Genomic DNA, 26,914 nt, shown 5'->3' with positions numbered 1-26,914 from the left:
AGTAAAAAATTGGTACTGAGACATCCTCGAAATTAGCTGTTAGAAGACACTTGATGTGTACCAATTCCACATTAAAAATTCAATGTATACAACACGTACTATGTAATAACCGTCATTAGTATACTGTTTTTGAAGTTAGTGTACAAGGAATAAATAAAAAGAAACATTATTCATTTGCATTGCATTAAACAGGACATTCACCAACAGACTTTAATCAATTGCAAATTTGAATTGTGACAGTGAGTTGAGAGATAAAATAAAAAGCAAAATAATTTTAGCTCAAAATAGATTTTACACTTATCTGTTCTCCAACATCTTCCTTGGGCAGCTGTCTCACTGCCTTACACAATAAGTTTTTCTGTTTTGCATTAAACATAAAAGTATCCAAAAAAAGCCAGCATTGTTTAGTATGCATACTGATTTTTGAGTCTAGTTAGTTCCCTTGCAGTCGACTCGTTACAACACATATAGTAAAGGATATCACGCTCCCTCGTGACCTGACTGAAGACACCTCTATTCATGCATTTAAGGCAGAGGAGAGGCCCTGGAGAGGCAGGTCAGGTCTGTGGAGAAATTGCTATGAAAAACTACCATCGCACAGCAAAACCCTTCCTCTCCGAGTCAAGACACCCAGCTTCTTCAGAGTCTGATGGCAAGGAGCTTTTGGTCAAAGTCAAAGTCCCCACTGGTAACCGGGCTGAACACATGGAGTATGCTAAGGGTAGGGCTGGGCGATTATGGCAAAAATCTAAATCACGATTAATTGAACTTTTAACCTTGATTACGATTAATGAACGATTATCTCCACCCTTGATGAACCATTATGTATTTTCACAGTTTCTTTTGTTTTGTATTTTACACTGCCCTCACACGATATTTTGTGATATTTTCACACATGAGTATCTTTAGGGAGTGAAAATAATGATGTTTTAAGGTGTGACGCTGTGGTTAATGTCTAGTTTACTTGATTAGAACTATGAAAAGATCATGGTTTGGGTTAAAATGATCACTGGAGACAAGTTTAAGTTCCTTAAAGATATGCAACCTTTACTGTCATGGCAACAGTGAACACCACGATAAATTGACATGAGCAAGATTAAGTAGATTCGAGTTTCTAAATGTTGGTTTCAATTATTTTTCGATTAATTGCCCAGCCCTAGCTAAGGGGTTAGCCAAGTATGACCTGGAGCCCCCCAATAGTGCTAGCCACTCGCTGCTTGAGCTAGCTGCTTGCAATGATGATGATGATGATGACATGCTGGACACCGGTTTGGACATGCATGGTTTATAAGAGGATGAACAGGATGCTTTGTCGTCAGGCCAGTACCCCACCGCCACTTTGTTGGTTGGCCAAGACGATATAACCTTTTCACTGTACCGTGCAGCTGAGAGACTGGAGGTTGAGTGGCCCTCTTATCCACCGGCTCAGAACCCATGGCAGTTCTTGAGGTTTTTCCTTCCCCCTGAGCCGTCAACAGCAGACTAACTACTGCCCATGTCACTGGATTTCGTCTCAGAATGAACTTTGACATGGACCAAACCACTGTCTACCCGCGTATGGAGCCTTCCCTAGCAGCTTATCTGGCCTCATCCCAAAAGCATGGTGTGGGAGGCCCCACAGCTCAGTTAGAAAAGATATACTGGGTACAGGCAGGTAAGAGGAGAAGTGAATTATCTGTGCCCAGCTGCATGCATACCTGTTGAAGGGTTCAATTTAATAGCTATGGGTCTGCCCTTAAATGTGGTGGTGATGATCCAAACTGTGAGGGCATCATTTACTAGAGGCCTACATGCCTATAAATGGTGAGCGATCGAGCAGTGGTGTCAGGACCGAAATGTCCTCCCTTTTCAGTGCTCTGTTGTGGATGTTTTGACATTCCTTCAGGAGCTGCCAGATAAGGGTCTCTCCTTTTCCACAATTAAGGCAGCGATATCTGCCCGTCTTGTTGGTTTTAATGGAGTGACGGCAGGCACTCATCCTTTTAACATACATTTCTTAAAAAGGAGTCCACTGGATGAGGCCTGTAGTTAAATACAGTGCTCTTCGAGGGCCTCCATTTGAGCCCACTGAGTCTGCAGATATAAAATGTTCTTTCCTACAAAACAGCCCTTCTCCTCGCTTTGACCTCCGCAAAGCCTTCATGCTTTATCTATGCATCCTTCTTGCACCCAGTTCACTTCAGATGGCTCCAAGGTTACACTGCGCCCGATACGGTGTAGGAGCAGAAGGGAGTGCGCTTGGTTATTAATAATAATGAATAATTATCATAAATAATTATTAATTATTAAAAGGGGAAAAATGATTATACATTTTAATTATTTATTTGGGGCACCACCCGGAAACCGGGACCGATAACCAAACTGCAGAATTAGCCTCAATTAAGAATAACACTTTGGAAAATGAAGGATTAGAGTCCGAGCTCTGACTATTTGGATCAGCCACTTATCACAATAACACATGCACAATAATCACAAGACCCTTCTCTTTAAATCTGTAATAATTTATTAACCAACCATCAACCAACAAGTTAATCAATTTCCAGTTATAAACTTTGTTAGTAACTGTGTTAGCTAGTCTCTGACCTAAACTATTTGATTGAAACTCCTGGCCGTAGAAAATCCACAAAGCTGTGTCATGTTAACCTCCTGAAGCTATATCACTCGTGAGTCTGTGTTTCCACTGCAGCAGAGATCCCCAGTCAAACCAGTTTTGGTCTCTAGCCCTGTATGATGTACACCATTTCTGAACCAGTAGTTGAGGGGGACCCTGATGATGGGTTGTTATGAGGCCACTTGAAAAATTCAGAGACACTGAAAAATCAGCATATTTTTCTCGGGCACTTAGATGGGTTGATGAGTTGATTAAATTAATTAACAGCTATTTATCACTGTTTTCTGATACCCCGTCCCAAACACACTTAATTGAACACGACATAGATGTTGGAGTTGCTGAGCCCATCAAGCAGCGCTTTAATCGCGTGTCAGCTGAGAAGAGGAGACAGTTGGAGGCTGAAGTACAGTACATGCTAGATAATGACATTGCTGAGCCTTGTTCATCCACCTGGGCCTGCCCATGCATCCTGCTTTAAAAGGCAGATGCTAGTTTTAGGCCTTGTACTGACTAGTGCAAGGTGAACAGTCTCAGTAAACCTGATCTGTATCCTCTTCCCCGCATGGAAGATTGCATCGATCTGGTAGGTTCAGCCACATTTATGAGCAAATTTGCTCTTCTCAAAGGGTACTGGCAAGTCCCGCTCACCAAAAGGGCAAGGGAAATCTCAACCTTCATAACTCCTTCTGGCTTGTGTTCGTATACTGTCATGCCGTTTGGTTTGAGGAATGCTTCTGCAACATCTCAACGGCTAATGAATCGGGTTGTTGCAGGATTTAGCGGTTGTGCAGTATATATCTAGATGGCGTTGTGGTGTATTCTGACACCTGGGAAGAACATGTCGAGCGTATAGGTGCTCTCTTTGACAGGTTGGTCTGGGCGAATTGGACAATTAATCTTGCCAAGTATGAGTTTTCCAAAGCCACTGTGACCTATCTAGGGAAGGTGGTGGGTCAAAGCCAGGTTCGCCCAGTGGATGGCAGTGCATCAACCACCAAGAAAAAGCTGATGTTTCTTAGGGTTGGTATCGCAGCTTTTGCAAAAACTTTTCATCTGTGGTTGCACCATTGATCGACCTTTTAAAAGCCAAAGCGGAGTATATTTGGTCTTCAACGTGTCAAAATACATTTGATAGTGTAAAAGCTTTGTTGTGTTCAGCCCCAGTGTTGGCAGCATCAAGACTTGATCAGCCCTTTAAGCTTCACATCGATGCCAGCAATGTGGGTGCTGGGGCTGTCCTGTTGCTGGAGAATGCGGAGGGGATAGACTGCCCTGTGAGCGCTTTCACTGACCACAAACCCCCACCTTTTTGAAGACACTGCAAAACCCTAATCAGGGGCTAATGAGGTGGTTGCTGTTCCTGCAGCCATATGACTTAGACATCCGACACATTAAGGGGACTGATAATGTAATCGGGGACGCACTGTCTCGAGCGCTCGTGGACCCTTAGTTTATTCAACTGTATGCTGTGATCATTTCCATGCTCTACTCTGCTCACCTCTCGGTTCTTTATCCCCTTAAACTGCTCCTCTGGTACCAAGGCTGCTGGGTTGGTGGGGACGGAGGGATGTGTTGTAGGATGCAGCCTGGAAGGAGTGCAGTGCTGCTAGTCAACTATGGGTAATGTATTAACTATGACAGATTAGGGCATATTGTTTGTAAAGTGTCAATTGTTTGATGTTTAACACGAGGCTCTCAGTGGAACCTCGTTCTTATGGAGGGGGGTGTTACGACACCTCCCTTTCTGCTTGCCATGATGCAGTTGATCACTTCCTGCAGGAGCTGGCAGTCAGGGAGGGTCGTTAGGTCAATGTGATGACACCTGGTTAGGCCGCTACCAATGTTACAAATGCCAGCCTGGACTCATTGTCTCTGACTCTCTCCTAGGCTCCACAGCGCGTTTTCTTTTGCATTCAACAGCAGCACACACATGTCTCACTCATCCACACACTAAATTCACTACTGATGCCGCTACTTTCCACACCTCATGCTTTTTGTAAATAGTTATGTTGTTTAAGTTACAATAAAATATTTCCATTGGCAATTCAATCCTGACTTGTCTCCCCTCTTTGTCACATACGTTGAGCCAGTTTGTGACAGATGTGGGATGTGAATGTGTGTACTTGTATGTGCGGTTAGTAGAAGGAGAGGGGAAGACAAGAACAATGGAAGGCCGACCCACGCGGGGTCTCGCGATCAATAGAGAGAGTTATGGCGGCTTTGTCCACAAACAACGTGCGGCACAACGGGAGGCTGTGTACACGTTGTCTGATCTGTTAACTGACAAAGCAGCTTACTGTCACTCGCGATGGCGTAACAATAAATAGTCCCTACTAACCCACAAGCAACTTAAATGACTAAAAGAGGTAGAGTAGCGATCATGAAGGAAACGAAGCGCCTGCTCTGTCCACAGATGACCCGAGGCACAGTGGGATCTGTGGCTGCGCTATCAGATCGGCTAATTGACAAAGTGGCTTACTTTTGCTCATGGTGGCGCTAACACAGATCCCTGGCGGGATAACAGAAACAGTTTAGCATATAAACTATGCTGGCAACAACTGTAAACAGACTCCTCAGATACCAGCAGCAAACACAGACACGGCAGTCCAAAACCCAAGTTTAAAACAGCAGCAATACAAAATAGTACTAAACTAGTATTACACACACACTAATAACTCTGCCCAGAATAAAACCTATGACACGCTACCAGAGTGTAGGAGAGGGGGCTTGAAGCGAGCTGTAGTGGGTTTGTGAGCACTGTCCTGATCTTTCCCGGGGCTGATGGGGTGTGTTTCGGCGGGTCGCGGAAACAGAAGTGTTGTCAGTTCTTGGGCTGTGGGTTGTAGAAGTTAGCCACAAGACCCAAACAAAGAATTCTTTCTTCCTTCTGCATGTACAATTTAGAGCAGCGTGAATGGTGATCAGTGGTGCTCACAGATCCATTAAAGTTACATTCAGGTGAACGCAGTTGAAGTCTTGTCGAGTCCAACGAGGTAGCGAAGCTTCGAAGGAAAGTATGTGGGGGGGGTCGGTACACGTGTATTAACACCTTTGTAATCCGCTTGATTTTAACGGAAAGACGTCCCCCTTAGCTCGCGAACTGTGGAAAGGCGAAGTCTTTTTCGCACTGCTCCCTTTTGAAGCTTTGCAGACATCATCGGAACTGGAAGTAACGTCAGGTCTCTCTCAGCCGATGAGGGACGAGAATCAACGGGGTTTACCGGAAGTCGAATTTAGGTTGATTTTACCTTAGGCCTTGGGGAAGGGTCTGAAGGGGGCCCTTCCTTTGTTTCCTTGTTCTGAGGGGCCAAAAGAAAAACTCAAATCAGGCTTCCCTGATTCCAAGTAGGCCTCTCAGAGACAAAGAAGCCCATGTGCTCCTAATTCAGTCCCAACAACGGTATATTTGCCTAAGATTATCCCTACAGCCTATAGCTCTATGGCTTTTGAGCTCTCGAGTTTTTGCCCCCCTACTTTTGCATCTGAGGAGCAGAGGATGTTGCATTCCCTGTGTTCTGTCCAAGTGCTACAAACCTGCATAGGCCGCACCCAGTGAGTGCATTTATGTGACCAATTGTTTGTTTGTTTCACTAATCCGGCCAGGGGCAATGCTCTGTCTAAACAGTGGCTTTTTCATTGGATTGTGGAGCCTATCTCCTTAACTTACAACAACAGAGGTCTTCCGTTGCTTTGCGGTGTGAGGATACAGGGGCATGATGACATCATGGGCTTTGTTTAGGCATGAATAGAGGTGTCCTCAGTCAGGTCAAGTGGCTATAGATATCCAATACTATATGTGTTGTACCTTGTTCCTTTTCTTAAGTGAACAGAAGTCATAGTCATAACATTTCATTTTGTTGTGTTTCAAGGGTTAAGACATGACATTCTCATAACAACTAGTGTATAGTATGGTACTGGGACACAGCTAATAAATCAGGCAATCACATGTGTAGATAGAACTAACTTATTAATGTTGTAAAACAAATCCATATTTCCATTATTTTAAAGGCTGTCACAGTAATTTTTTCTCTGTTATTGGAAGCGACAAGCCACTTTTATGGCTGGTATGTAGAATCGCATATTTATGAAAGTGCGAGTTCGTCATAAGTTTGAGGTCACCTGCAGTTATGCATCCCAGGTGTTCTATGTAACTGTTCTGGTCCACGAGTTTCTGTTTTTGTGCATTTGTGTTATTTCAGCATTACTTGTGCTGGTGATGCTCTCTAGACTGTTTTGATGCTTAATCACAGGTTTATGCACAGCTCTGAGGAATGTTGTTCTTAAATAGGACAAAGGCAAACATTTGGAGGCGATGTGTACCTCAAAATTAGACTGCAGATAAAACACACATACTGGCCGCTTCAGATTAAAAAAGGGGCCCATATATGAATTAGACTACTGTTACTATACTGTTGATATAATTAAAAAATTAGGCTTTTATCTTTCTATCTCAGCCCATTCTCCTGCCTGAGACATATTAACCACATTTATTAGAAAGCACTGTTTTGATCACAGACAAAAGATTAGATAGATATTTTAAATAAAAACGATTACTGACACAACTAATAGTCCAAAAACCAATTAGATGTTCAAAATTGTCAATCGAATCCTAGTCTATGGCCCTCTGGAATAATGATGCAGGAAATCATATTCCATATTGAAAGGCATTTGTATTATTCTGTCTACATCTTCATGAAGGCAAAAGTATAGGTTTTTATCATAAAATTGCACTGTGATATATGATTTTCAGTAACGCTTCTCACTAATAGACTAATTTCAGTAGAAGAAAGATCACAGTGAGTGATTAAGCTATCAAATTAGAAAAGTCTGCCAGAGCCAAACAAAACTGCCACATCAGCAGGGTTTCATCTGCACTGGCACAAATATAGCCCCCCTTACTCTTGATTAAACTATAAAAAACACTCAGAAAGCAACTTTGGTATAATGCAAAATACAGGCATAGATATACAGGCACCTTTTTTTCAGTGAACACAGAATAGCACCACTGCATTTACACAGTCTGATAATGAGAGCACATATTGATAGTATAACACCTTCCTCACCAACCAGTACCTACACTATACTGGCTAAAAAAAAGAGGAGCGAAACTCAGTAACTGAACTCCCTTTCAGATCCAGTCTAATTACACGAAATTCAAACTAATTAGCGGTGAGTTTTCCTGTTACAGAAGACTAAATTTGTGAGTGGAGTCTAAAGGATAAATGTGCTGAGAATAAATCATAAAAAAAAACTTCAACGTGTTTCCATGGAGTTGATGGTTGAACTGTTATGTAACTGATTGATTTTTTACACGGATGCAGCCATGTGCTAATTAGTTGTGGATAATGACATGATTGGGTAAATGTTAATTATCACAGCTTATCATCATTGTCTCTGATGGCTCCTTGAAGCCCAATGACATGGTCTAATGATCAGGCTTATGTGGATTTTGTTTTCTTCATAATCGTTTTTTGTACCCCTGAGAAATGAATGGAGCTGAATGGAGAACAGAAAGTTCTTGTTAGACAAACCAGCCTAAATAATGAGGAACTGCGAGTATCCATGGTTACTTGAGTTACAAAGTCAACAGAGTGTGGGTGTGTACGATTGCATAAAGCTTGAACGATCAAAAAGTGGCATGGAAAGCAACAGAATGGAATGGTAAGGGAGGGCACCACTGTTGTAGTGCTATTTTAAGGTTTGCTGTGATTCTACACCTTGTGTTTGTGTGCTTAAGTGACAGATAAGAGGGAGAGAGAGGGAGGGAGGGCATTGTTGTTAGTCCTCCTTTCTTCAAGCACTAGTGCCCGTTGATGAAAAACCTGGTTGGGCCTCCAGATGGGTGAGGCTGGTCTTGCAGACGGTTAGTATATGCCTTAGGGTTGCTGGTGTTTGGCAAAGTGGACATGATGGGTCTTCCCCAAGCCACTGGTTCAGATTCTTGGGACTGGGAAGAACATTGTAAATGGCTCTGAAGATGAAGCTTAGTCTGCCTCGTTCCATTTCCCAAAGATTTCCGGCAAGCTTCCAGTGTTGAAGGTGTTCAAGCTTTTCCCCATCTTGTCCTTTGGCCCTGTTTTGCCTGTGAGACTGCCTTTTCACATTCTTCGGCCTCCTCCTGCTGCCGTATCTCTTTTACCACAAGTCCTCTCTTCTGGGCAGGTGCTGCTCTGTGCCATGTGGGTTTACTTGTGCCTAGCCCAAAGCCATGTCTTCAATGCTGCACCTGGTCCACAATATCTCCATGCCTGAGAGCAGATTTCACCTGCTGCACTGCTTCAGATAGGTTCCACTTTCTGCCTGCTGCCACTCTGGGAGCAGCATTGTGTGAGTCCAAGCCAATTCTTGATGTGTGCAGTGGACACAGCCATCAACTGCTTATATGGATCAAAAAGCTTGGGACAAAATCATTCCTATACAAATGCTGTTTAAATAATGTGTTTATAATCCATTAGTCTGCTTACAGTGTTCATTTTGGGTCTTGTCCAGCAGTCTCTAGCTCAATCAGGCAGAAAGCAGTTCAGCTTGCTGGTTACATAGTTTGCTGATCAGGCTCTATGGTTAGGAGCTCTTCCCTGATCCTAGACAGCTCAGAATTCATCACCTCATCCGTGGAAAATGCAGTCTCTCAAGTGGATATCCCTCAACTGTGTTTCCGACACTGCCTTGGATTTCTGACAACTAGCAGCTGTAATCCAGCAATTACAGGAGGTAGACCATTAGCTCCGTTTGGGTTAGCTCTGCCATGCACACAGTAACTGTCAGTGACTCAGACTGCCAGGATCAGACCCAGGAAGTAATGCCAAACTATAGATCAGCTAAAAAGGTTGGTCATTTAATTATTATAATAAAATTGAATTTATTCGGTGAGGAAACTTTTAAAATATCAAGAATTACAGTAACAGTGTTACTCTTCAATAATGCTAACAACACTCTGTCTGTCCATGAATTTAAGACTACAGCACAAGTTTGTTTACTTTGTCTCTTGTTGCCCAGTCAAGGTGCCCCCTTAACTCAGCCTGGCAGCTATTGTCAATCAAACACAGACACTGACACTGCCCTGCAGTCAGCTGAGATGAATAAGAGCATTTCTGATATTTCCCCAAATAGCTGTATTCTTCCTTAGTAATCTTTCCTATTAATGATAGATTTTTCATTTTAATTTTAATTTCCGGCTACAAAAATTGATGACTAAATGTGATTTCAGCTGGACCTTAAGTAAGAGCACATGCTAGAGAGGTTACGGGTCTATCACAAGGGTAACACAAATTCAAATTTTACTATGTCAAACATTGATTCACTAGTATCCGAGTACCCTGATTTGTCTGGAAAAGACTATGTTACACTACTTACTGACCCAGCTTTTTAAAAAGTGTATAAATACCAAGAAAAACTAAAGCCACTGAGAGGATTTACCTGGTCTATGTAGAAGGCCGTTCCTGAGCGGATCTCTCTCCTCTGTTTCAGGTCGGTCTCTGTGGTGTCCCTGGACAGAGCTACATACTCTACTTCCCTTTTGGTCAACTCCTGGTCAACAAAAAGGGACAAACATCGTTTCACACAACTTTTCACAAACTCACGCAGCATTGTCAGGTTTCAGTTGTACAATAATTTTACACGATTTTTCAAACCAATTAAATGAACTAAAACAATAAAAAGATGTCCAGATGTTCATATGTTGACTCTCATATAAATATTTAAATATCAGATACTGGGTTGGAAATTTGAAGAATAATTTTATATGTGATACTTGTCAGTTGCTAAATTAAAATTACAATGTTTTTGGGTTTTTTTAAATTCATGTTTTTTGACATGCTGTCGAGCTATACAGTTGAGTTTTGTTTTGTGTGTGAGTGTGTGTGTTACTGGTGTACTCACAAGATACTGCATAGCTATGGATCGTCTCAGGGGTCCCGGCGGACCAATGAGAAACACATCCTGACCCAAAAGGTCTTTCTGCATAATCCATCGTAGGTGCTGGGCCACAGTCTGGGGTAGGGAATCTGAAACTAGTATACCCACACAAAATCAGATCATACTAAAATGTTACCATTTTAACACTTGTTTTCTAACATTTTACTAACTTTTATTTTACTATAGCCCGTCTTTCTCTCATTTCATGCAAACATGCATAGTATCTATCTGAATACACAAACACTTATTCAGTATGCACAAATATTTACATACTGTGTTTGACAGGAACAAGTTCTGGATTCTGAGGTGCTTTGAGTTTGTATGAGATATCTCCGATCTTCACCGTGTCACCTGCAGGCACACAGGGTAAACAATACATGAGCAGGTCCTTCACAGACAGTAATAAGCAGGACAGTTAAAGTCAAACTTTGAAGAAAAAAAAAGAAGTTATTTGACAGCACTTCCTGTTATTTAAGACTTACAATTCCTAAAGGACTCCTCTAATCCTGCTCTTTAGGAAACCCTTTCCTACAGCAGATATTTGGATTTTGAGGGACAACTTTACTGTAGGCCTTTTTCACAGCAGCCAAGTTAACACGTCATAGTAGGAAACACACAGGTATAAAAAATAGTCATGATTTCATTTTAATCAAGGTCCTAGTATGGTGCATGCTGGCTAAATGTCTCATGATCACAGGTTAAGACATAAGTATGGTAACAGGATACAATGGAGCCTGTGTTAATGTGTCACCTGTGGTTTTTCTTAATGGTTTTTGATGTAAGAAATATCTGCCTGCAGGGAACTGATGTAAAGCAGGATAGAGAGCTACTTTCCTGAAGTGTGAATGCATTGACAAGTTCTTCCAGTTTTTGAGCGTGTAGAGTAGAATGCAATAATTTTCATTTCAAGGTTATCTCTTGCAATAAATAGCTAGTTACAACACATACAAGGCTCAAACTGGGTCCAATTGCAACATTACTCAACATAAATACCCTACTTACATTAAACTTATTAGATGAATGGTGTTTTAATGTTCCCACTTCACATTTAGTCGTACACTTGTAATGTCATTGTGTTTAATGCCAGCTCATTAGAACAAGTGTATAATATGGTAATAGGCTGGAAGAATGAATAGCATTTCCATTCAGTGTTGTTTTGTCCATTCATCCAAAAAACACTTTCTTCATAGATCAGAAACTAATTTAGCAACTAATTAGTAAACAAAATTAGTGCTAGTCTTATATTTGAATTTAAACCTGTTTTTTTCTCTTTTTAGAAAAGTTTGGATTGTTTTTAATTCACAGTATTATCTACCCAGAATCTCCCTCTTTGTCAGTATTTTGGATCATATTGTTAAAAAAGTTATGAGTTTAATGAAAGTAAAAGGAAACAACAAAGAATGGTTTACATTTTCTACGACGTCATTCACACGTGCCTTCATCATTTCAAGTGTTAATTGAAAGGAAGAAGAAAAAAAACTTCCATACAATTTAGTTTATATACTACTAAGATAAGTCTATAGCCTATAAGACTTGACCCCAAAGGCGGAGGTGGTGCTACGGGAAACAACATTTTACCAGGAGGGGAACAGGGGAACAGTCTTTGACACAACACCTGTTAGAAAGTTGGTCACCTAGCAACCACGTATATTAATAGGTGTCCAAAAGACATTAAAACGATATATTACGATGATATTAACGGACAATTGTGCAATTTGTCTAGCTAGCTATTACCACTGACAATGCACAGGCCTATTCCGTAACCCGTTATTTGTAGGCCGGTTACCTGAGGACGTGTTGAGAAGTTTGACCTCATGGGTTCTCCACATCCAGCCGTCTCTACCCAGGACAGAACCCAGAATGTTCCTCACCCTCCTCGCAGCGACTGCCGCAGCTGTGCCGCGACATATTATCTGAGAGTGCATACTTCAACTATGCCATCCAAAACGTACCGCTAGTGTCAAATAAAAGTTCACAGGCTTGTTAGGAAGCTATGTCCTGACCTGTCTTATCCACATTTCATAATATGTCAGCTCATTTTGCGGCAGCCGGAAGATAATAAAAGAGGGACAAACTGGTCCGTAGCTAAAGTCTTCCGTAGAGGTATCATGTTTGTTTACACGTAAATCGACCGTTCCGACATAGTATTTGATCACTTTAACCATGTAGCTATAGCCTATCACTACTTTCACCGAGGCAATAAAATTCTCCAATCTCTGTTCAGTAAAACTAGCCATATAGTCTTTATCCATTTGACAGTTGATTCTATTAATCATAGTATGTTGACTTCAAAAGCCTGTAGGTTCAGAAACAATTTTGACACGATAGGTTATTAGTTAAGAATACTAAGAAGAATATAATTTTTTGTCTGTGTAACGTGTAGGCCTATGTGTATGTTTGTGTAACAGAACAAACCAACATTAAAGTCAGCACTACATTTTCAGGTGTCTTTCACAAACACCTAGGCTATTGCACACACCAAAAGTTTTCTCTCCAAGATGGTGTTAATATTTATATTTTGATGTTTACAATTATATTTTGTATGACTTAAATCGGTTTTTTTTATTACCATGGCTCACCTTCTCTCTGTCCCCACTTTCTCTTATTGAATCAATTACGCTTTAAATATGGTCTGAAGCCAAAACACACATTTGAATTAATCTTATCATTTTTAAAATTATACAATAAAAGAGAATTAATTGCATAGTACCTCTCCAAAATTTCAACACACTTGAAAGTGTGCCCAAACTTTGAATGTGTATCATCAGTTACAATTTTCCAAATTGACATGCCAAAGAAAAAATTGCGTTCACTTTATTAAGTTTATGGAAAATAAAATGTTGACCCAAATGCTTTACAGAGAAATGACAATTACAATCAGTTAAAACACACAAATAATTATGAACAGTTCATTTGGGATTTTTGTTTTGTTTTGTTTCATTTTTTGTTAGTATTTCTGTTCTGTTATTTTTCCACATGCTTCCATATCGGTTATGCCTTATATCACCGCAAGATAAATGTTTTGTAAAATAGTGGTGTCTTGTAATCTTATGTGGGATGGATCAAATGTTTGGCATGATACAAACATAATACTAAAACCTAAATTAAATAATATAAACTGAATATACAATAATATCATCATGAAAAGCAGCAAAAAACATTCTCTAACACTCAAATATTTTGCATACAGTTATAACACACTTGTACTTGGAGGGATTCAGACTAATTATCATTCTATTACATTTATCAAATGGCATGTTAGTTACTTTGGAACTTCAGATTTTACACACAAAATATATGATCAACAAATACAATATGATGCATTATTGTAGATTTAACTATAGGCTACAGCAGTATAAAACTCCAGGCCTACATTTATTTGCTAAAACTTAGACTTAAAAGTAAAATTTTGGATGGATTACTTGAGTATTGTGTGGAATTAATAGTTTTACGTCAGTAATAGCTTTTAGTGCTTCTTCTACTACTATTACTACTACTACTGCCAATACATTCCCAATTAGAGAAAGGGTGGAGATAAGGAACCAAGCAGGGAGGCACCCTGAATTATCCGTGGCACCCAATCGTTAAATCCGCCCCTGAATACCAAGATCGATTACGTCATTTACATTAAACACTCACACAGTTCCTCACGCGCGCGTGCACACGCATACATAGCTGTATATATAGCCGGCACGCACACCGGAGTTGTGCGCGTGTCAGCCCGTCGCACCGTGACAAACCGTGCCGAGCCATGCGCGTTTAAGCGGGTTTGACATCTATCACGTGGAGCGCTGATATAGGCTCGTAAAACGGGGCGAGAAGAGCAGGAGGAGAGCGGTGAAAGTAGAGGGACGACACGGAGAGTTAAATCACTTGTGTTCAATGCTCGTATGAGTGGTGTGAGGGCACAAAGCGAGTTCCTCCACCTCACACCGACTCGTTTCTTTTCTCCCCGGAGCGGACAGAGAGGTCTGGGACTATGGAGGATGTCTACCATTACCCCCGCAGCCCTGCCTGGGAGGAACTGGTTAGTAACATTCAACACAGGAGACTTCTTCTTTTTTAATTTTTTTAATCACTTCGTTTCTGGTGCTCGTTGCGACTTTAAATACTGACCTTGTCTCTCTCACTTCTGCGTTGTTTCATCATCTGTAGCTTGATATTTCCTTTCACGTAGACTTTGTAAGCGTTCGCAGTGATTTATACAGACTGCCGCTAAGATGTCATGGTGGGGTTTCACATTATTATTTATGAGTTATGTCTTTTTTTTGTCCCAAAACAAACGTAAAAGCACTGACATTGTTTAAGAAGAATACATGAATAAGTCTAAATAATAGCCTCTTCCGTTTTCTTGAATGTTGTGGACATTATAGCCTCCTTCAATGTTGCGTTTATTCTCACACGTAAGAGTAGGAGCTTCTCTTCTCTTCTCTTCTTCTAGTCTAGTTCATATTAAGACTTGAAGAAAATCTTGTCGAAATAGGATTTATCATGTTTTGGATTACACAAAATCCAACTTGACCGTCTTGTCCTGGACAGCACTGTATTCCAAATATTTTATATGCGCGCATATTATCACACATGCTATCTTATAGCACTACTGTATAGCTTACAGTATGCCTGGGAATAGATAGTAAGTAGTAATGTAACCTTTTTCTGGATTACTAAATAATTGTTCCCAATATTAAATCATGTTCATAAAACCACTCAATTCGGGTCCTATTAGAGTGCAGCTTTATTGATTTACTGTAATATTAATTATAGTGGTTACCCCCCTAGAAGTTCGGGTTTTGACCCTTAAGAGAAATCAGAGGTTGGGCTCCTTTTTACTAAAGTGGATGAGGTGCTTGTGTAAAACAGCCGCTAGGGTCTGCCATGCCACGGACATGTCCACCGGTTTGCGGAGTGGATGAGGCGGTCTCTAGCCTCAGTCTGGACTGGCAGTGCAGGCTGGAGCCATATCCATCTGCCAAGCAGGGACTGGGGAGGGGGTTTTGTACTCTGTGGAGCCCATTCCCACTGTGCCGCGACATGCTACATCCCCTATGCGTTTACCAGCCCACACATACTCCAGAAAACGCCGCCGTGTTTATCCTAGAGACAGTGTGAGATGACAGCGAGGAGAGACGCTTCCCAGCCGCTGTGCAGCTCTCGCCTCCAGGAGAGGAAGGGAGCGGCGGACCGGGCGAAGGCTAACCCCGATTGGTTTTATCCCTTCCCTCGACAGGAGCCGGAGAAAGGACCGGTGTCCGCGGCGGGGATCCATGCCCATGTGGTGGGTGCTGTCGCCAGCTCCGGCGCTGCGGACGAGTCCTCTGACAGCGAGGCAGAGCAGGAAGGCCCCCAGAAACTCATCCGGAAAGTGTCCACCTCAGGGCAGATCAGGAGCAAGGTAAGACGCCCCTGTCTCTTTGTCGTTGTGTGATTGGGATATCTTGATTTTGAAGGTTATGTGCTGACTGGGATTAGACTCTGGGGTTGCTGGGTGGCTTGTTGACTTCTTTGGATTTGATGATCATGGGGCTAAATGGGCTACTGAGGCGTCTCTGAGCAAGGCACTGGCTCACTAAAGCAGCCCCAGAGAGCTGATTAGTATCTAACCTGCCTGCTGGCCTGGTAATTATAAAGAGACGTGTGATGTGGACATTACGGACTGTTTATAGATCCCGATGTTATAGGTACCAGTGAAGCACACTGGCTGGTCGTTAATGCTTTGCAGTGAATGCCTGCAATACAAGCATGCGAATGCAGAGCTCTTGAATTTTTTTTAACCTGTTGCATGGAGCTACATAAAAACCAAACTTTTCCGTTCAAGTGTGAAATTGTATGACAATCATTTCACACAACTTGCTGAAATGTGATCTCACTGTCAATTATTTAATTTGTCAAGAGCTGATCATATTAACAGTTTGTTAGTTCAATATTTTTGTGTCATTTTACATTCAGTCTTTCCCATAACACACAATATTGTTTTGTCTTTAATTTAATTATCACCATCACAATAATCAAAATGTTGTTTTCATAAGTTTAACTGTAATGTCAGTGTGACATGATAAGAAGTTTATGTAAGTAAGTATATGTAACATACAAGGAAGATTTAAATCAACTTAAAAAACTGTGTTCCACAAATTAAATATAGGATTGCTGCACTGCTGCGTTTTACTTGGAGGAGTAAGCAAGTTGATGCTGTTCTTATTCTTTCCTCTGACAACTTAGCTTCCCTGGCCCGCTTATCTTTTACACTGTAAGTGTGTGCTGTCCTCCCACACCAATGGATCCACTTAATTATTGACTGCTCCACTCCACCCCACCTGCATTATTCAGCATCGGGGTATATTTAAAGATGTGGGGCGCAGGAATGTCTGTCTATAGTATACCTTTCTCAGATTCACCTTCAGTGTGTATGGTGCTATCTGGAGCACATGGTGCAGTGCTGGAACAAACATTACATTCACTTTTTCATTAATCACTGCTGGATTGATCAACATTGTGAATGAATGTCTCGAAAATGACAAAAATGGTAAACCCATTTTGTCCAATAAGCAGTCAAAAATAGGAAGCAAATTCTCACATCTGGGCATTTGAAAAGCTGAAAGTGACACATGTTTAGGGTTGTAATTTGACGAACAAGAAATAATGCAATACCAAACTTGTGATAGATGTATTTTCTGTCAGCTAACTAGTAATTACAACATGATCATGTTTTACTCAATCAAGACCCAGTCTAAAAGGTGTAAACACAGATCCAGCTGATGACTGTCCCTCATCAGCTGATGTTTGTTGACATTTCCTGAAGGACTGTTTATCATAAGAAGATTTTTCCAGGAACACAGTTATTCTTTACTCACCTGTTGCCTCTAAAGTTAAGGCAGGAGATTTAAAACATGGCTGAAAGACAAAATGATGTGAGCCGTGATGACTGCAGTAATGTATACTGAAGTGATGCTAATTGCATTGGTAGGCAGACAGCCCAAATACAGTGTACTCAATCTGTTCTGCCGTACTATATACAGCACACTACATGTCAGTTCTTACTGCTATCACAATGGTTTAAAGCATATACTGTAATTGTATCAGTGTGCTTAGCATGTTGACATTGTGCTAACAGAGGTTTCAGAGTTGTTGTCGTGTGGGTCAGTGGGTTTTTTCTGTGTGTGTGTGTGTGCTGAGAGTTACTAATGGATCATGCAGGCACTGACTCACTGAGTGTTGTTCCACTGGGTTGTTTGCTCAGCTCTGGACTGTGTGTGCATGCGTGTTGGGGCACATGCATGTGTACACTTGCCCATCACATTGTCTATGTCCATCCCCTTCTCCGTCCACTATCTCCCTGGTTCTTCGGTTGCCACAGACAACCACATCTTTCGCCTCTTATTGGCTGACTCCATGGCGATGCTGCTTGTAAGACAGCTGGTTCGGTTGAAGGGGGCACATATGCCACAGTAGTTCTCATCCGCTCTCCTCTCAGATGTGCTCTCTCTCTCTCTATCTCTGTGTTTTCATTTGGTTTAGATTTTGGTTGAATTACTAGAAAAAACATCATTAAATCGAAGCAGACAAGGACAAGCATGCAGTTCTGCAGAGATGTTTAACTTAACAACTAATTTAATAAAGCACAAAACTTTTTTAAAACGTCCTTTTTATTTCCATGGAAGAAACCTAATACTGCCAATGGGGGCTGGTTTGTTGTAAACATCTGTATGGATACTTGAAATTGGACAGAATTTGGGATGCTGCTTAATGATCATCAAGATAATTTCACAACATCTCATCAAGTTCTTTAAATATCTTCTTTACAAAAAAGAATGAAAGAAAATTAGATGTTGAAACTCTGTCATTGTTAACAGGGATATTGATTGCATTGAATGTCTTGACTCTGGCAGGCACGTTACACAAGGCAATTGAATGATTACTTCCATTTGCAGCTAACTATTCAGTTTATCCTCTTGATGTCAACTATTTCTGATAGCCACTTATAAACCCATCATGTCGAATCAATATATTGGCAGCTGCGATTGGTTGTTGTTGTTGGACGGTCGGCTGCTGCAGTGATGAAGTGCTGGGTATCATTTTTCCCTGCCTGCTGCTCTGAGATCTCTCCTGTCAGCCATAAAGTAATGGGGTTTGACCGCACATCGAGGGAATTTGATACTCCATCATATGGGCATTCATTTTCTCTTCCTCTCTTATGTAGTGAACGCAGCAACTTATATTGTTGTAAATGCATTTGTAGCCATTAAACCAGCTAATTACAATAAACACAAAACATATCGGGTGGAGTCAGACTACATACTCTAGCCTCTCTTGTGTCCTGTCATATCCACTCCCAGCCCACCTCTCTCTCGATCTCTCTCTCTCTCGTTTCAGGGTGTTCTGCCGCAGCTGAAGAGAGCTTATAAAATTGTGACTAATACTGTAGCTGTGTGATTGAAAGCAGAGCTAATGGCATGCCAGGGCCTGCTGCAGCTGCAGCTGCTGCCGCTGTAAAAGGGACTGGGATCGCTCCACAAACCTGACATAGAATAATCCAGATCAGATAGAAGTGGAGTTAGGCGGGGTTTGGGATGAGGCGTTATGGAGACTATTCGTTTTCAGTCCACGTTTCCCACATGTTTAGAAGAGGAGGCACACTGACATTTAACTTTTTTTTTTGGGAAGTGATTCCAGTCTTTAGAATAACTACACTTAAGATCAGATCTAGACAGAGTCGGTGAATATCCACTCACAGATTTTTGTCTCCTTAAATGATCTTGCTCTTTGATAAAATATTCATTTGGAGAACTCTCAAATAGTCAAGCATAAATGGGAGAACATGTTCCTAAAGCTTCCTCCAACTGTGTGTTTTTTGTGATTTTGCCACTTACTTTTACAGTTAAAAGTAAGATTTCACTTCAAATGATGTGATGATGATAAGTTAACAAGATAAATTCTTTAGAGAGAAAATACATTTTTTAAGATAACTTTAGATAACAATTTTTATAAATCCTTTTTTCTCTTGCGTGCATTGGTATAAAATGTTTTTGTTCCTTTTCTCTATGTTGTCCTCAGTCATTTGCTCTGTCTTATTATCAGCTTGTGAGTCAACTGTGAAGCACTTTGAACTACTTTAACCTGTATGAAAGGTGCTATATAAATAAAGTGTGATTGATTGATTTAGATAAAGGAATCTCCACTTCTAATTGTGTTGAAATGGTGTCACCTCTTAATGTGCCAGGTGGTCTGTATCTCACACTTTCACATCCAGAAACAGTAACTGTACATTATGTACCATAATCTAATGTAGCACTGAAGCAACGTGAAGTTGAGACCTTTTTCGGTTAAAAGCTGTAGTTGAATCTAATTGAGGTCATTGTGTGTAAATTGCTGGCCTCAACGTCGTCACTTAACATCCCCTGTACCCACTTGACACATGTGTAACTACCCATACATATGGTTTAGTTGCACACAAGAGATCACAGACAAGGGAATTACCCCTTCCCAGCTACTGGATTGTAATTTTCCCATCACCATGGTGAAACTTTAGCATGTGGTGGGAGTATGAGGAGGAAGGGTACAGAGTCACAATTACACACAACAGAGGGGACAATATGTAGAGACAGCTACAGGAGATGGTGGACGAACCGGGGGAAGGAATGAGGAGAGAGAAAAGTGAGAAATGAAATTCAACACTGGTTTCTAAAAGACTCAATTGTTCTGGCTCCACAGGCACTCCAGTCTTACTCAGGAATGACAAATGAGTCGGTAATGGAGGTATAACAGAGCCTCACGGCAAGGAATGATTCCTCAGACAGTAGTTTTCTCTTAGCGGCCAGTCAGCGTTCACTAAAACTAAGGACGGGTAAATAAGCAGTCTTCTTCATGGACTGGCCAATCGCAGTTACAGCAGTTTAGCCTTATCGGTCATGAGTTTAAATAATAAGAGAGGGGTTTCTTCTGTCAGGCTGAGATATCCCTCTTTGTGTGTTATCCACTGCTCCTGCAAGGCTCTGAATCTGTTTTGAGAAGAAGATGCAATATTGGCAGGACACGGGAAGAGAACGGAGGTGGGATCTTTTTCACCGGAGGCCTCTCTTCTCGCTAGGGCTAGAAATCGTCGTGTGAGTTTCATACCTTGCTTACTCTCTCACCTCCACGCACCAGACCAGTCACTGAGTGAATTGGGGCGTCGATGTCAAATTGTCAGTTTGGGAAAGTTACAGAAATTATCGGGTGCTGTCTCCCCAAATTCCGACATTGGAAAGGTGTTCAGCATGGGAGTATCAGACGCTGTTCCACCATCTGACAAGCACTTTTGTTCAAGTGCTGGCACCTTCACTCCCCTCTTTTTGAAGCCTTGATCTGGAGCAGCCTCTGGCATCTCAGCCAGCCAATGGTCAGTGTACAGAATTCATACCCAACAAGCATTTAACAGATGGGGTCATAAAGAAGAGGAATGATTGATAACAGAATTAAAAATTGTCACTGTGAGACGATGGAATAAAAGCCTTTGGGATGTAATGTTGATGAGTTTAGGACTCATAAAAGCAGCCCTGTACCTCTCATGCTTGCCATTTTTAAGATCATATAACCTTTGTGCTTTTAATTAAAACACTTTTATAACAAGTAACTATCTAGAGAAGAATGAGGAAAGTCAAGCTTTTTATATAAGATTAATTAGATGGTAACCGAAGTGATTCCCCTAAAGGGACTAGTAATCGTTTTAGGACCCATAGCTCTGGAGCTTTAAGGTAAGCGAGAGAGAGACTATACCATCAGTAAAAAAGGAGTCTATTGTTGGCTCCAGTTAGACCAAGCTTACGTTAATAGATGGTCAGGTCCTGCATGAACCAGCCATGTGAGTAAGCTGTTTGACTGACTGTTTGTCTGGGTATCGTCAAAGGCAGGACGTAGGCCCTGCTCTGCTCACTTCATTTAGCCTTTCAGGGAACTCTTGCTCTGCTCTTATCCACCAACCACAGCTGCTGGATTCATTTGAACTGCCTGTGCCTTTGTCTATTGTATAAGCATGTGTGTGTGTGTGTGTGTGTGTGTGTGTCACCGTGTCGGTGGTCAGTCAGAGTGTGGGTGCTACATGGCGCTCAGGTTACTCATTCCTCTCTGGCACAGGACTTGTTCTCTGTCTCACAATTTAGCAGAAGAGAGGAGCCGTGCACAGAGGCAAGCAGCAGGACTATTTATAGATCACTTCTGGCCTACTTGGCAACAGGAAGGAGATGAAGACAAGGAAAGGAACTATGGAGGCCAAGGAGGGACAAAATAGAAAATAGAACATCCAACTATTAGAGCAAAGTCACTTCTGTTGCTCCAGCCGCGCAGAGATAATTAAAGTTCCACTTTTTGACTTTGAGTCTCGAAAGTTTTCTGTTCTTGACATTTAAATGCGAGACAAAACTTCTATAAAAGTTTGACTGCTTTCAGATGTAGTGGTTGTCCCTCCAAAACAAAGTGTGAGAAGTTTGCTCGAGTTGAAATGAAACACAGTGATTCCACCAAAGCCAACGCTGCACACTGTAACTGGTGAAGACGGAAATTTATATTAAGACTTTATGGTTGTGTCAGTATACTAATACCGCTCATATGCTGCCGTGTAATGAATCAGCTCCACAGCTTTGTCACTCTGTGTGTCTCTGTGCGTTTGCCTCAATCAGTCATGAGGTGCTCATTAAGCTTCTCAGTCATCAATGCGCTCTCCTTCTCCTGACCAGATTAGCCATCCGAGCAGCTGATTGGGCAGCCCATCATGTGTATACGCTTACGTGAGTGCGCGGCTGCCTCGCATGTCAAGAGCGGTACTGCAAGGGGAAAGTCACGAACGACAGTCTTCCTTGTGGCTCCTCAAAAACAACAAGAGAAATGAGAAACTGCCGAACGAACCTCTTCACGTTCACTATTCTTCACTAGTCTTCGGTAGCCCAAGGACTCTAAATGAGGAGATGACTTCATCTGCCATGCCTGTGCTTCAGTCCCACGTCGATTGTAGTCGCAGGCAAGCGGCTGAGGCCTTATAGGGTAGTCAGCATTGAGGTATTTCACCTTAATCCACCACAGGAATTCGGCCTTCAGTCGTACTTATGGAAAAGGAAGTAGGGAATTAACATAGGTAGACAGCTGTTTCAGAGTGTCCTCTTCCTGTTGTGTTTTCGTGCCCTCTCTCAGCTTTTCTGTCCAACAACACAACGCCAGAGAACTTTATGAGAAGATTTGTGTTCATACTGGGCTTTTGAATTGTAATGCTTTCAGTTGTAGTGAATTTAAAATAGTTCTTACTTTTTAGTTACTTTTAAACCCCCTCCAGGATCCCCTGTATGTCATCTGTTTTAAAGTACTGGTAATTGGGAGTACAACTCAAGCTGTGACGAGAAGAGTTACTGTAGAACATTTTGTGGGGGGAGCTTTCTAAAGTCTGATAACATTACTGATGTGACATCATCAACTCTGACTTGGAAACTACACAGTTTCAACATATTGCCTGAACTCTAAACTAGGGGAATAGAGTTTAGCACACATAGGCATTGACCAGGGTGGAGGGAGCCAATACTTGGAAGTACATAATGTAGTGTTTTTGACATTTGAATCATACTAGACACAACAATTCAGGAAATCCCAGTCTCTGTTGCTTTGAGTTGGACTTTTTTTCCAAAAATATAACTCTTGTAAATCCCCCCAACTTTGTGAAACTGCAATACTACGTCGCTTGAGTGCCCTTTTTCACCTTTGTTACTAACAAAGATGTTCCTTACTTACCTTTAGTGATAGATTTGGTTTTATTTGTCCAGGTTTTGAGATTGATTGAGATTTGAGGTCTGCTCCTTAGAACTACACCACTGCCGCAATGGATGAGTTAGTAATTTCAGTTTGAACAATGAGCTTTAAAAAAAATGCACAGCGATATATCTCTTTACAAACAATGCCAGGACTCAGATCTTACTATGAACATGTCTACTTTTTTCAGAAGAAATAGTCCCTATGTAGACTAGGGCTGCAACTGTTTCTTCTGTTGATTTTTTTTTTTGATTAATCACTCAAAAAAATAGTGACATCTTCAACTTCCTTGTTAGACTTAACCAACAGTCCAAAGCGTGAAGATATTTAATTTACTGTTATATATATATAACAAAGGAAATCCTCACATTATAGATGCTGGAACCAGAAAATGCATTTTGGCTTAATACATGACAAAAAATGATAATTCGATTATCAAATATATCAACTAAACAATTAATTTGGCTAATCAGAAAAGACGTAGTGTATCTTAAAACCTTGAGAAATAGCCTAAAAGTAAATCAGCCATGCATGAATATCTTGACTCCGCTAGAGGCAAATTGAAAGAACTGCTTGTCTCATTCCCAACAAATCCAGCTCTGTTGATCATATATAATAATCAGTGTGATCTCCCATTATGGTTTTGTATATGCCTGCTTCATCCAGTGTAACATGCCAGTGTGTGTGTGTGTGTGTGTGTGTGAGTGTGTGTGTCCCTACAGTGAGCCTGTAGTCTACAGCAGTGTTTTCTGCGTTTAAGTTGACACAGCTGGTGGGCAGGATGTCAGCTTCAGGCCTCTGTCTCTGTTTGTAATTCTCCCCTTAGAGAGCAGCCTTCCTTTGCTATAAATAGCCTTCGCGTGTGTGTGTGTGTGTGTTGTGTGTGTGTGTGTGTGTGTGTGTGTGTGTGTGTGTGTGTGTGTGTGCCCCACCTCACCTCCGTGTGTGCCCAGAGTGAATGATGTTCGTCCACACAGCATTTCCATCTGCGCGCTCGTTTGTGTGTGTGTGTGTGTGTGTGTGTGCGTGTGCGTGTGCGTGTGCGTGTTTTATCTTTTCCCGTGTCCACTGTTCCATGTCTCGCTGTATTTGCTCTGTATGTCCTCTCCGCGTTCTGCGTGTGTTAATGTGTACAAGATGATGGCGGTCATAATGATGATGAGTGTGTGTACTGCGTCGCACACGCAGAGATGGTTTGATTTGATGTGACACACACACGCACACACACACACGGGCACACACACACACACACACATTAGTTCTATAGGAGACAGGAAGACCTAATTTCTCGCTGTCTTTCTATCTTTCCATCGCTGAGTTTCTTAAATGTTCCAATCCATTTTCACCCTCCCATCTGTTCCATCTTAGCCTTACCATCCCTGTCCTCTCACCCTATAGTACACCACTTTTTTCACCTTCTCCACCTCCTCGTGTTGCTCTCGAAAACCACATTGAAATGTTCCTGGTGTCTGCAGAGTGAGAATAAAATGATGCGAGTCTCTTTTAAGCTAGTCAAACTCGCACGGCCGAAGACATATCTGTTTTTAGCTGACTTTCTCAAAGTTCAGCAGATGGCCAAAAGGCAGCGCAAGCAGTCAATGAGATGCTGTCCCTGCCTGTCCCTTTTTTTTTCTCTCCCCTCTTTCACTTTTCGTTCTTTCCCTCCTTCTCCCTGTCCGTCTCGTCCATCGTTCTTTTTTTTCTCTCCGGCTCAAAGGATGGGGTTGAGTGAGAGTGATGTGTTTATAGCTCTTCAGAGAAATGAGGGGTGGTGTGTGTGTGTGTGTGTGTGTGTGTGTGTGTGTGTATAATAGCTTTCCTTTCTTCTCCACTTTTTGGCCAATTCCTTGTCTCCCATGCATAAAATTGGAGCTCAGATTCACACACACACACACACACACACACACACACACACACACACACACATAAACAGCGCACACTTTTTTATCTTTGACAGTTTCCTGTAGATAAATACACAAGGGTGTTCTGCATGTGAGGGCGAGACGCAGTGTATGAGCAAGATTGAAGCTTTGTGTTATTGTATGATGGAACCTTTCACTGATACAACTGTTTTTTTGTTTTGTTTTTTTCTTTCATTTTCTCCCTCCAGACAAGTATAAAGGAGGGATTGTTGCTGAAACAGACGAGCTCATTCCAGAGGTGGAAAAAGCGCTACTTCAAACTGAGAGGCCGAACTCTCTACTACGCCAAAGATGCCAAGGTACGCCTACAGAGTACATTACAGTGTATCCCAGGTTAAAGTCTGACTCACTTAAGATGGAAAAGCACAAGCTGCCAAATTGCCATTAATGTTGATCTTCAATTTCTTCCCTGTAATCCCACAAATGAATTGCTTTAGTGCCTATAAACAAGCCATCTTCTGCACAGCAACCCACTCTTAAAGGCTGATTCTTTTGTATAACCATCAGTTTGATATATTATCATGCCCTTAATCACTTACATTGATGTATCATCATCTTAATTTCCTTTTTCCGTTCAACAGAGGCTTTGCCATTACTTGTCTCTTTTTATGTACATCTCTTTTTTATCCTTTGAACTTCTCACTGTTACTGACATCTCTTTACCCTTTGCTTCTAACCTCCCTGATCTGTAACGTGTGCGTGTGTGTGCGTGCGCACGTGTGTGTCTGCACACACACCAGTCTGGCAGTGCCCTGGCACGCTGGCAGGAGCGGGCGCTTCGCAGAGTGTCCAGGAGTCGTGTGTGCTGGCGAGTTCTGTCCGTGTGCTGGACGGGCGCACAGCGCTCCCCCCCACCTCTGGGTGCCAGCGGATCTGAGGAAGGCCTAGTGAGAATCCGGGTCAGCACAGCACAGCCAGGGGCCAGACCACCACAACAGCCCAACCATTGGCTCCTTTACACTTGTACATGTTAGTGCTGCATTCATGCCATAAGGCACCACTGGGTCAAGACAAAAAGACAAATTATTATTCAAATTAAGGAAATTAAACTCTTTCAACACACTCCACACTTTCCACTGACAAGTGCTTCTCAGAGGAGGTGAGCAATTGTTCACCACCTTTTCTAAATAAGTCCAGAACTTATTTATCACCATATGACATGAATGCACTATATATTATATAAGTATGATCCCAGGTTGGACAGCGAAACACATGTGTTACTGTGACTGTAAGGCCACTTCTGCATCAATTTATCCACCTCATTGAGGCTTGTGGCTTTCACTGTTATACACTGTGTCTTGCCTGTCCTTCCTGCAGCTTACTGTCATTAGATGGCCATGCTGGATAAATCAAAAGTATAAACTTAGTGAAATATATACTTTGTAGTCTTGGTTGTGTGCTATGGTAAGGATTAGTCCTTTACAATATAATTGGAACATATTAATTGAATGGCTTTTTTTGTCATGGCCAAAAAGTGACATTAGCGTATATATATATATATTTTTATATACAGTTTAAGTTCCCATTCCTCACATGTCCGTCCACTCTGGTGTCTCCAAGGTGGCCTGGCTGGCTGTGCTGCCCTGTGCTTAAGAAGCCTGACCTCCTCATTGATCCATCAGGGAGGCTACATCTCAGCATTGCAGTTTGTCCTAGTCGTTGCTTTTTTTCTCTTCTTTGTCCTGATTTAAGGACACAAAGGCAC

At 41.7% G+C, this 26,914-nt stretch overlaps 2 protein-coding genes across 3 annotated transcripts in view; one reads left to right on the top strand and one right to left on the bottom strand.

Moving 5' to 3' along the window:
* Positions 1 to 12,562, bottom strand: part of vwa8 (von Willebrand factor A domain containing 8) — a 72,715-nt gene extending 60,153 nt beyond the window's left edge. Inside the window, exons 1-4 of the mRNA XM_062431728.1 lie at positions 12,312 to 12,562; positions 10,799 to 10,876; positions 10,490 to 10,620; positions 10,028 to 10,138 (exon numbers count right to left, since the gene is read on the bottom strand). Coding sequence (XP_062287712.1) covers positions 10,028 to 10,138; positions 10,490 to 10,620; positions 10,799 to 10,876; positions 12,312 to 12,450 — 459 coding nt within the window. The 5' untranslated portion in view covers positions 12,451 to 12,562. The remainder of the gene's footprint in view (positions 1 to 10,027; positions 10,139 to 10,489; positions 10,621 to 10,798; positions 10,877 to 12,311) is intronic.
* A 1,942-nt stretch (positions 12,563 to 14,504) lies between these two features.
* dgkh (diacylglycerol kinase, eta) overlaps positions 14,505 to 26,914 on the top strand; it is a 49,735-nt gene continuing 37,325 nt past the window's right edge. The window contains exons 1-4 of one of the 2 annotated variants that reach the window (XM_062431408.1): positions 14,505 to 14,552; positions 15,753 to 15,917; positions 25,398 to 25,508; positions 25,950 to 26,108. In XM_062431408.1, coding sequence (XP_062287392.1) covers positions 14,505 to 14,552; positions 15,753 to 15,917; positions 25,398 to 25,508; positions 25,950 to 26,108 — 483 coding nt within the window. Of the gene's footprint in view, positions 14,553 to 15,635; positions 15,918 to 25,397; positions 25,509 to 25,949; positions 26,109 to 26,914 lie in introns of those variants that run through there. The other variant, XM_062431407.1, reaches the window with a different exon arrangement.

This window comes from Scomber scombrus, chromosome 13 (genome assembly GCF_963691925.1).
Source record: "Scomber scombrus chromosome 13, fScoSco1.1, whole genome shotgun sequence".
NCBI classification, from domain to species: domain Eukaryota; kingdom Metazoa; phylum Chordata; class Actinopteri; order Scombriformes; family Scombridae; genus Scomber; species Scomber scombrus.
This window is presented reverse-complemented; position numbering and strand designations above follow the sequence as displayed.